The 10,703-nt window shown below is 41.9% G+C and overlaps 2 protein-coding genes across 2 annotated transcripts in view; one reads left to right on the top strand and one right to left on the bottom strand. All coding sequences in view use genetic code 11, as the record gives it.

Moving 5' to 3' along the window:
* Positions 1–2,673: 2,673 nt before the first annotated feature.
* EGR_01963 (DNA-directed RNA polymerases I, II, and III subunit RPABC1) lies at positions 2,674–3,361 on the bottom strand (the record flags this gene model as incomplete). Its single annotated transcript, XM_024491212.1, has 3 exons — positions 2,674–2,818; positions 2,856–2,995; positions 3,026–3,361. 3 exons carry the CDS (start codon positions 3,359–3,361, stop codon positions 2,674–2,676), a joined length of 621 nt encoding a protein of 206 aa, XP_024354355.1.
* A 5,691-nt stretch (positions 3,362–9,052) lies between these two features.
* EGR_01964 (Murinoglobulin-2) overlaps positions 9,053–10,703 on the top strand; it is a gene marked incomplete at both ends in the record, with an annotated part of 4,819 nt that continues 3,168 nt past the window's right edge. The window contains one exon of the mRNA XM_024491213.1: positions 9,053–10,643. Coding sequence (XP_024354356.1) covers positions 9,053–10,643 — 1,591 coding nt within the window. The remainder of the gene's footprint in view (positions 10,644–10,703) is intronic.

Here is a 10,703-nt window from a genome sequence, read left to right on the forward strand (position 1 = left end):
TACGAATGAATCCATACTTGTGCTAGAAATCACACAATATAACCCCGGCTGTTTATTGTGAGCTCATAACTAATAAATGATTAAAACAAAGTGGTTGAGGTTTAAAAACCAGACGGGTGTTTTCACATAAGGTAAGCACAGTTTATCATTGCGCTTCTGTGCAATTGTGTTTTCACAGAAATAGAATGAGATGCCTTGTGAAAACGTGCAATTTGTATAAATATGAGGAGAGTTAAGACAGTGTTAACCATTTATACCATGAAATATTAATATCTAAGAGCTGCATTGTTATTTTGGCCCTTGCATAGTTAAGTAAGCATTGATAGTGTTTGTGGTAGGCGAAGTGTGCGCACAGGCCTTCGCCATTGCATATATACAGTTTAATTCAATTACTCATCTAGTCATTTAGCTCCCAACTTTTTTTCGAAGTTCTACTGTGGCAAACTAGTATAAAGATGGGCTTGTCGTTAACACATTGAAGGAATGTGAGCTACGGAATGGCCAGAGGCCCATACTGCCAAACGCTCACAAATCCAATAGAGGCTTAAGAGCTTGTAGACTCACTCATTCGACCATGTAAAGTGTCGAATTGCTCCATAGCCCTCTTACCCGTTGAACTTTATCTCCAGCAAGGACAGCTATAGCACCCTAAATATTCTCCGAAGTCGTTAGGAGTAACCGTAGCATGTCGGAACATACTGATGTGCAAAAGAGCTGAAGCCACAGGCAGGTCCAAAAGGCAATGTCGCCAAGTAGAATTACGATCAAGGGGACCCAAATATCCGAATAATCAAGTGCAGGGTGGAACAAACAATCTGGGCATTACATTAGTCGTAGGAACTTTGTGACGACAAGAAGGCATATACTCCCCCTGCAAACTCGAGTTTGTCTGCAACTTCGTCCATCTCATGAACCACGCTGGTGGAGAAGTCTAACCGACTCCTTACTGCTTAAGGCCTCAGCATGCTCCGCAAACAACACCCCTCAGATGGCAACTGCCATTTGTAGAAATATTTGCCCAAAAGTGAAGTCATTTCAATGCTACCCAACCGGCTGCCTTGGCTTCGCTCTGCTGCTAGTCGATAACGCACAATTACTTCACAAATCTCCATATAAATGCCCTTAATAACCCCCACAACACACTCAAATCGCCCATCCCATGTGTGTTCTAAATTCACTTATGAATTACTCTCTTGTAGAACACGAGACTGGAGTGACTGGTAAAAGTGAACGCAACATTGACAGCCCTCGTTGTGAGTTACCGCAGGTTTTTACAATGACACTCAAATTTGACAACTGATTGAAGAAATAAGGATTGGTCCTTACTTGGATCGGATTCTCTTACCGTTGTCACCAATGCAACGCCCGGCCTTCCACTGAGGCCGCGTAAAAAAGCAGACATGTCCAGAAGGTCAGGTCGGCAAGAGTAGGGACCTAGGAGACTGCAAAGCCTGCGCAACAAAACGTACAGCTAAACAAATGGCAAACCAGTTAATCAGTTATTCATCCCATCAAAGGAATCTACCCTAACTTTTACTATATTTTTTGATGGATAAATAGCATTATTTTAAGATGAAATGCCCCCCTCAAGTAAGAGTCAATATCATACATAGTTATATGTGCAACGGCAGAAACGCCCTAACACCGGATCAAAACACTCTGGTACTAAACTTCGCCCCTGTTAACCTCAAGGGATCATTAATACCTAACCTAGTACATGGACAGACCTGAAATGAGATCTTAGCTCACATCTGAATATCCATACGGATTATCACCTAATATTGTCGTAACCTTAAAACCACTCGTGTGTCTCGAGCACTTCATATGACAACAATGCTATAGTTCGAATGAAAAGTAAACCACTACAATAATAAGTACTACAAGAGTTCAATTTCGATCATTACAACGAGCATCCTAATGGCGAACACCTCCCCGGCAGACCAGTCAACATATTCATGCACAGCATGTCACTGCTGAACCGACATGATCCGGAAGGGCTCATTGCACGTTAGACGTAGGAAAACTTGGACCTAGAGAGCAGCCTCGGATCACTATTTTCTCCAACTTCAATCAGGCATGTTCACAGGCAAAATATAACTTTGGGCAGTAACCACGTTCACTACAACAGGGATTAATGTTGCACAAATGGGGTGCACAAGCAGAACAAATTAGCAGTACCCGTATAAAAAGTGGGCCAGGTAATCTGCCAGTAATGAAAAACATACTTTGACCAACACAAGGTACACCAGTACAATTAATCACAACTTATTCCGAGTTTTCGATAGTCTTACCGAAAAGAACCCAAAGAAGTAGAAACGAATTATAAAAAGCGGGGACCTAATTAAATAACTTTTCTGGCAAACTAAATTGGAAGAGTTCGCAAACAATGCGGACGCAAAGCTTACGAAGGGACATCTATCTTGCAAAGGAAAAAGAGATTTCAACATCAGAAACCGATTTTCCAAACCAATCCACCTGTTTACAATAGGTGCAAGAAGTTGAAAGTCAATATTAATACCGAAGTTGGTAACCGCGTAACCTACTACCCAACTGCAGAAATACAAATTAACAAGTTCAAAGCTAAAAAGGCCGACAGACCTGGTAAATTCATATGTACAAGACAGCATAGACACCAGTGCAAAAGAAATATCCATTCACGGGAAGGAATTATTACTACACGACGATCCGATAGGTGATGTAGCGACCAGCCGTTTCTGATGGTCGGTTGATTCGCACTACTTGACCGCGTTTCAGACCGTAATACCTCGCCACGGGATCACTCACCTGCATTTTGGGGAGCTGGCTTTCCTTCAGACGACTAAATGAGGCGTTACTAAAAAAAACTGAAGCCTTACTATCCATCCAAAAGTTCCTTCTTTTCCTCATTTGTCAGAACACTGTGCTTGGGAACAAGCTGGTGTTCCGTTATGTTGACCATGAGCTCGTTCTCATAGAAAGACTCTAGCGTGTACTTGTGAGACATCTCGGCAATGGCCTACAAGACTCGAAAAAACCAAATCCTTACCGTCTTTGCAGCTGGAGTCAGACCACCATCCTGAAGTACAAGGATGGCTTTGTAGGTGTGATCCTGTTGCATCTGATCAATGTACGCACGAATTGTTTTCATGTTAACCTTATCCTCTTCGGGGAAAAAGACGTAGAGCATATCTGCTGGATCCTCTTCGTGATTGACAACCATAAGTAGGTCTTTCCTACTAGGTGGATCACCAACAGCCTCCTTAAATTCATCTAGTGTTTGGTCCAATTCCTTTTGCATAACAAGGTAGCCTCTATCATGACACATTTGCAAAATGGTTTTCTTAATTCGCCAGAGTTTGTAGGTCTCAAAATCGTCGAGCATGCTGTATACCCACAAAGAAAGTAAAGAGGCGCAAAGCAGAGAAGCGATGCCTTTAAAACCAATATTCCTATTAGTTGCTTTAAACAACGAACAAATTAAACCAAATAATTACAGTAAACAAATTTTTTGAATTAATTTTTCTGAAGAGATAATTAATTATAATTTGCACAGTTATGGTCAGTGCACCGAGGAGATTGTTTAATACCTTCTGTTTATCAGGTTTAAGCCACAAGTAAATAATACGACAAATGAAAAAAGTGTGCCTAACATACATGATCCTGAAACAGGTGATTTTTTTATTTATCGCTTTGTTAAGCACTGTGTATCAAGTCCCAAACATTGGTTCCTTTGCACACCTTGCTACTGTTATAAACCATTGCATTTCTAGTCGGTTCCCCGTCTTCATCTGCTTTTCCATCAAAGGCTAGGAACCTTTTTTTAAATCTGCTATGCTTTTTCATGACAACTTATTGTAGCCTCCCGAGACTCCCTGAAGACGAAAGAAGACACAATACTCGGGCAGAATATAAATTCAGCGCAGAGAAGGCGTCTGGGCTATTGGCATGGCCCAAAAGGCCAGCCCACCCAGCGAGATACAAGGGGGCTAATTCAAAGTACAAAAATGGCACCTCACCAGGATCGAGGGATAAACCACTATCGTATTACATTATTGACTTCAATTTGTATCAAACATTTGTCTGCCTTAAACTACGTGTCAATTCAGTTACCACATGGTATGCTTCCACTCTACGGCATGGCCTTCGATCCATGCTAGCGGCTCTCCAACTCCTCTGTACATTAGTGTCAAAACCTCTTGCACTGTGCTGCAGTGTTTTTATTGCTAAGTAGCACGCTCCATACACTACATGAGTACATTAAAATAGGGCAGCTGTTATGTAGCAGTGTGGGTATTTACTGGTGTTGTAATAATCCAAAATTGCACAGGAGAAAATATACCACTAACTACTGGCATGGTCCTGGGGGGACGACTTGTCTGCCCCGGAACTCTCTGCAGTCAAGCCCCTGCGTCGGCCATTAAAATGTCGTCAGAGGCTTTAATGCCCATCTGCGAACCAGCAACGTCAGTAGCTGAATGTTTCTTTCAGATTGGAAGGCGTATTATGCCAACGTCACTGACGCATCTCATTAATTTTACTGTACTGGAGTTTCGCCCCATTTGCAAGCTATTTTTGATAAGGTAAATACACAGGTTTTTATGGGGCTCAAGACCAGGCCATGGTTAACACAGAGAACCTCAAGTGCGTTAAGTGCCGGTCATAAGGAAATTGACCTAGCTGCTGAACCATTTAAAAAAGACAATAATTGAAATAAGTTCACAGGCTAGCATACCGCATCTATTCTTCATACATTTATTCAACTAGCATTGCTATACAAAAGTCATCTTGCATCACAGCACAGTCAATCAGCCAACCATTTATCCAGCTAGTCGGCAAAAACTCCCCCCGCAAGCACTCCATTTTATAACTACAGGAGAAACAGCAAAGTGATTGTCTTCAACGCAGATGCGAAACTTTTACATGGTCGCTTCCGTCATGACTTTTCTTCTCCAGTTGGTGCAGGTGGTGTTGACTATCAACCACACTAAGCACTACATTGCTAAAAGTAAAAGGGAAGAACGTCGGATACCCAAAAGATTTTGGAATAACTCATTTCTTCACGGAAGTTGGTGGGCAAGAACCATCTCTTGACATTTATTTGTTGGAAATTTTAGGGAATCGTTTTAAAAGAAGCCATTTACCAACTTGTCGAGCATTCAGGAAAGTTCTTCTGCACCATAAGATCGCTGTTAAACTTTTTACATTAGAGAAGTTTGCAGGGGAGAAACGTATCTCAGAATACCATAGTTTTATCCATTTGATTATTTTCTTGCTATTATAAATTTACTGACTGCCTTATTAACTAGGGCTGGTGATGCGAAACATCTTTTATATGGCAATGTTATCTGCAGGAACATATTCCACCGATACACCCTTTATCCACTCCACACTTCCAAAATGCGCATAATTTCATGGTTGTATTTTTTGTGTGTGTGGTTCACCGAAGACACAGGTACTCATTAGGATCTGTTAATTTACCAAAGACCAAACCAGAATTGCAGCTATGGTCCATCTACCTCATGTATAACAATTCAATTTGAGGGCGAACGAGAACAACTTCTCCAGGGAGGACCGGGACTATTTAATCAGTAAAATGGTATTTTCATTGTTTTCCTTGCAAGGTTGTGCGAGGTAGCAAGGCTTGTTCTGCAAAAAAACTGATCCTATCGAAGACTTGTACTTGTGGAGGTAATAATGTCGTTTCCTCATCTTTTGTATCACTTTGACAGTCCTCCAATTTATTGCCACCACTTTGCTATTCGACATTCCCATGCCGAACACGACAGGCAATTAGGGTATAAAGGTGAGATTTAAACTATTTAGGGTTTTTTGGCTTCGAAATACCTAAGTATTTTATAAGAGCGCAATTCATTACATCCTTGTGCCTCGTTGAGAAAAGACTTGAGATTTTGAAGGTAAATTGTATTGTAGGAGATCCTTACAAACTTGCCCAAATAATTTTCATTAGATTCGATTTTTCTCGAAATACCCACACTTTAACTCTGCTAGTACGCTCTCATAATTTTGGTCTTTTTGTTCCTTAAAGTTGCTCTAGTATTAATAAATATTATAATGACTTAAGAGATGGCTCGGACTCCACGTCATTTTACGGTGATGTTGTAATCTCTCAGGTAGAATGGAATGTTTGCCCTTACTTTGAGGTGATAAAAAACACCAAAAGTCATGGATAGACTGTGACGGATAAAGCCAAAATTGTTAACAAAAGTGATAACACACTTATTTGGTAGAACCGTCTCAGAATTGTGTTGTCTTATGCACTGATAGACATAACCAAATAGGGTCAGCCTACTTCTACAATTAATTTGCGCAGCATCACAAAACATGGATGGACAATGTTTAGTCGTCACGTTTTCATGAGGTCTGGGGGACATGAAGGTAAAAATAGCGTAAACCAAAAAGTAGATCCAGTGACGATAGACTGACGCGAACCTAGGCCTAGTGACGCATATCAAAGTGACAAGTTGTAATTTGTCATTCCAGCGAGCTATACCAAGAGCCACCTACTGCTGCGATGCGATTTTTTATGCCTGTTAGGTGAAAAAGTGCTGTTTACGCTCAGCATGGCCCCTGTCTAAACACTACCCTAAATTTCACCGTCAAAACTCCCACAACATAATTGTGAATACCTCAGGGTCTTGTCATTTTTCCATTCAAAACCCAAAGTAGAAAGTCTGTACATCAAACAAATTTGTCAGCAAGTGTAAGCATGTCAATAGAAAATTTATTGCTATCCTCATATCGGTAATTTTGAAGTACGCAAAACAGGAATAGCGTATAAATGAACCAAGCTTTGGAAAGGCTCACAAATAATTTGAGTATCTACTGCTTTGACAGCCCGCAGCAATTTGAATGATAACAAAAATTAAGGGAGATAAGGATGGACAATTTTAAACATAATGTGCATAAATAGAATACATTAGTTGATTGTTTGACCCTTGGTTTATTAAAAAAATGCTCCCCTTAGGGTCTCCGTCATTGTACTGTCGGGGAGGAGGCAAGCCTCTGTATCATGTCAGTAGTCTCAAGCCCAAATGTATGTTGAATACCTATGTTCTATCCTAGTTGTATGTCCTTTCCCACCTTCAGATAAGTTTCGAGACGCTGCATTGGAGGCGACAGAAAGCAAACATGAACCCAAAGGACAGGTCCGGATTTCTACTGCTGAGTGATAAATCAGAAGTGCATATGGTGCAAATGGGCGAATCGGTGATGAACATTAACAGAAGGGCTGAAAATGACACCTGCCTACGGCAACTACCCCAATCTCGTGGTCTGTAGGAAAGATATTAACAACTAAAGCTAAGTCATCCGTGAACTATCTGGAAAAGTTCGTTACGGAGCTATCTGTCCTTCCCGTATGGCAAGATAAATTACGTGAAATCGCAGTATCTCCTCCGCTTCTACTCCCGCTAAATCAGACCCAGATAGACAAAGCTGGGCAGCGCTGAAGAGAACAAAATGACAGGGAGGCATGGACGCTGAAACCTATTTCTACAAGACTATGTTAAGGTCAGGTATTTTGTTATTTGACTTTGCTGTTAGGCCTGTGTTCATAGGACTAACCCTGGACACACGTGATAGCCCGCACATTCCCCTGTCCTCAAATCCCGTTCCTACACGCAATAAAGCTCTGGGTACAGTAGAATTGCCAAGAAGGAGCGGTGGCGTTGTAGTCAGGTATCTCTTCTGTTGCGTGGAAATTTGGTGACTGGCACGGTTGGTTCGCGGGTGTTTTTCCTCTATTACCGAATACGTTGTGGTGGCTGATGCGAGAGATCGGCTAAGGGAAGCCCTCCGGGCCGTGTCAGTTGCCAACAGCCTTACTGTGTGCCAAAAATACATATTCCGCCCGAGCAATATTTCATACATCTTCTGAGAAGTCTCGGAGTGTTACATTAATATATTTGGAGTTTTATCAAAATCTATTATGCTGGTCAAAGGTGTTTGACGCAAGCACGTAGTCTGTGCAGAATCTAAGGCGCAATCTAAACAATTTCGTTAATCACTGGACTAGTGTACCCATCGACTTCATCGGCCATGGGAATGTTTATTGTTTACTGCCATCATACGCCCCTTCCTATCGTACTGAACTGTTTATTCCAGTGGAACCTGTAAATCCTAGCCTTACGAGGAAAGCCATCCGACTTATTCATGCATCGCATTTTGGTGATTTTAAACAAAATTTTGACTATCTGTTATTCGTAGCGAATAAATAAACATCCACCACAGGGTAAAGTTTTATTTGCTACTAAATGCTCTAAATCCCACAGTTATATGAAACCTTGATAGATCTTGTTCAAAAACAGAATCACCACTTTTTGGTACAAATACGAATTACATTATGTGATAAACGAAATAAAAGCCATTGTTTTTGAGAACTAATCTAATTTTCATTCAGAGTTTGGCACCGATAGAACAACAAAAAGCCTAACTGTTTAACCAAACTCAATAAGGTGGCCTTAAGGTCTGAATTGCAATTCTACTAATCTCTAGAATACACACCACTTAAGTGAAAAGATTTATTTCTGACGTAAAAGTGAAGACTAAGTCAGATTCCCATTTTGCTTATTTTAGTGTCCAACGTTATTTAAACGAAAATGCTTTACTAGTTGGATTTTGGCAGCTTAAAATGACTTTTATAATGTCGTAAATTTAGCATTATTCCATGGAAAATGTCTGACTGGCTAAATTAGTCGACTTTTTGACGGAAATGCACAAGGAGTTTAGGTTCAAGACGAGTAAAACGAGACCTGCAGATTCGGTTGTATGTATGTCAAATCTTGGGGTCCGTTAAAGGGTAACTTAATATTTTTCAATTTTCTTAATGCCATTTAGTTATGTACACGACATGAGCGCCACAAAGGAGGGCAGAAATAACAGAAACCAAGAGAACAAAGAGCTGCTAGCCGCAAGATGAATGGCATAATTCAAGTACACATTCAATCACAAGGTCCCAATAACCAATGAGAGAGAGGTTAAAAATAAAGCCAATGGTGGGACAACGGTGGGTAATATAAACGCGGATTCATGGCTATGCCACGCCCAATTCAACATGCGTGCATTGGCGTGCGCACTAACAGCGCTTTTGTGCTTTGTCACAACAGCTTTCATCGTAGGTCCACGAAGACTCCCTCGCTTCCTTGATGCCAATAACACTGTCACCATCTCCTTGCCTCAGGAACTGTTTGTCGATCTCCCTAACACATTTATTGTTCGCTCACTCAAACCCCTCTCCAACGTTGTGGTTTACATGACAACTTATGGGCTCAACACGCAGAATGTCGGTCTGGTGAATTTCGACCAATTGCATGTGAACAAATGCAGAGATGACGACATGTACACCTACCACTTGAAGTACTTTGTGCCGATTGAGCTGAAACCTGGCACCCGAATCAATCTCAATGTCACCTACCTCTACTGCCCGTCTAATACCTGCAAGGATGCAGACGAAGTGACAGCTGGGAATGTTGACAGGTCTGTTCAAATAGTGAGCCGATTTGCTGTGATTATGGGGGAGACTGATAAGCCACTCTACCGACCTGGTGATCAGGTGAGATTGCGCTTCCTTGCACTTACTAGTCGTACCATCTTGCCGCAAACTGAACCGCTTACATGGCCAAGATATCGTGCTGTTGGTGAGTACTGGGAAGAGAAGAGGCTCGAAATCATAGAGCCAAGTGAACGCGAGAGACGGATGAAAGCACCGTTCTTTGATTGCATTGAAATAAAGGACCCACTTGACAATATTGTACAGCAGTGGAAGGATGTCAAACCATTGGAAGCTCTCAATCTGACCTACCATCTCATTAGTGACGCCATGGAAGGTGAATGGAAAATAGAGGCCCGTGTGAAGGATGAAAGTGAGGAGATAAGATTCCAAGTGAGGCACTACGTTCAACCGCGGTTCCAGGCACACGTAGAGATGCCGAAGGCCATTCAGCCAGCAGATGCGGAGATAATATTCAAGGTGTGTGCTGCTTACACCAATGGTCATGCCATGATGGGCGCATTTGATGCTCAAATCTGCGTCTGTAATCAGAATGTATTGGAGCTCCACCAAACGTCAAAGCAGCTCATACCGAAGAACCAATGCCCTGGTTACCACAATTCAATCACGCGCACGTGTATGCGCTTCAACGGTGTCATAGACAGCCTCGCTTGCAGTACTATTACAGCCAATATCTCACAACTGGTTGGGAGCCAACCACCAAGCTGGATGGACAAACTTGGAGTGTTTGTAGAGATCGTGGAAGAAGCTACCGGTTCCTCCATTGTGGTCTCTGGCATCACTACCTTCCGAATGTGGCCCGAGCCCAAACTAGAGCTGAAGATTCCCAGTTCGTTTAGGTACGGTATCCCAATCGCTGGTCAGGTGCTATACAGAAGCGTCTCGAATGAAAGAGAAGAATTGGAAGTCATTGTAAGGGAGGTAACTGATCCTTGCGGTGGATGGATGATGCTCGCTGATAATAATCCGACTCGATTGAAGCGAATCATCTCCGTCACACCAGGAAAAGAAGCACACAATTTTGTGTTGCCACCGCTAAATTTCAAGAATAGCGCTTCAGTACTGGTGCGACGGATTTGCAAGAGTAATTGCACTGACGAGAATTCATCACCAAAAATTAATCATCGCTATTTCGGTTCGTGGCAGCTACAACGACCGCGTCCCGTTTGGGACTTAAGTGCATCCAAACGAATAG

The sequence above is a fragment of the Echinococcus granulosus genome (genome assembly GCF_000524195.1).
Source record: "Echinococcus granulosus chromosome Unknown EG_S00008, whole genome shotgun sequence".
Taxonomy (NCBI): domain Eukaryota; kingdom Metazoa; phylum Platyhelminthes; class Cestoda; order Cyclophyllidea; family Taeniidae; genus Echinococcus; species Echinococcus granulosus.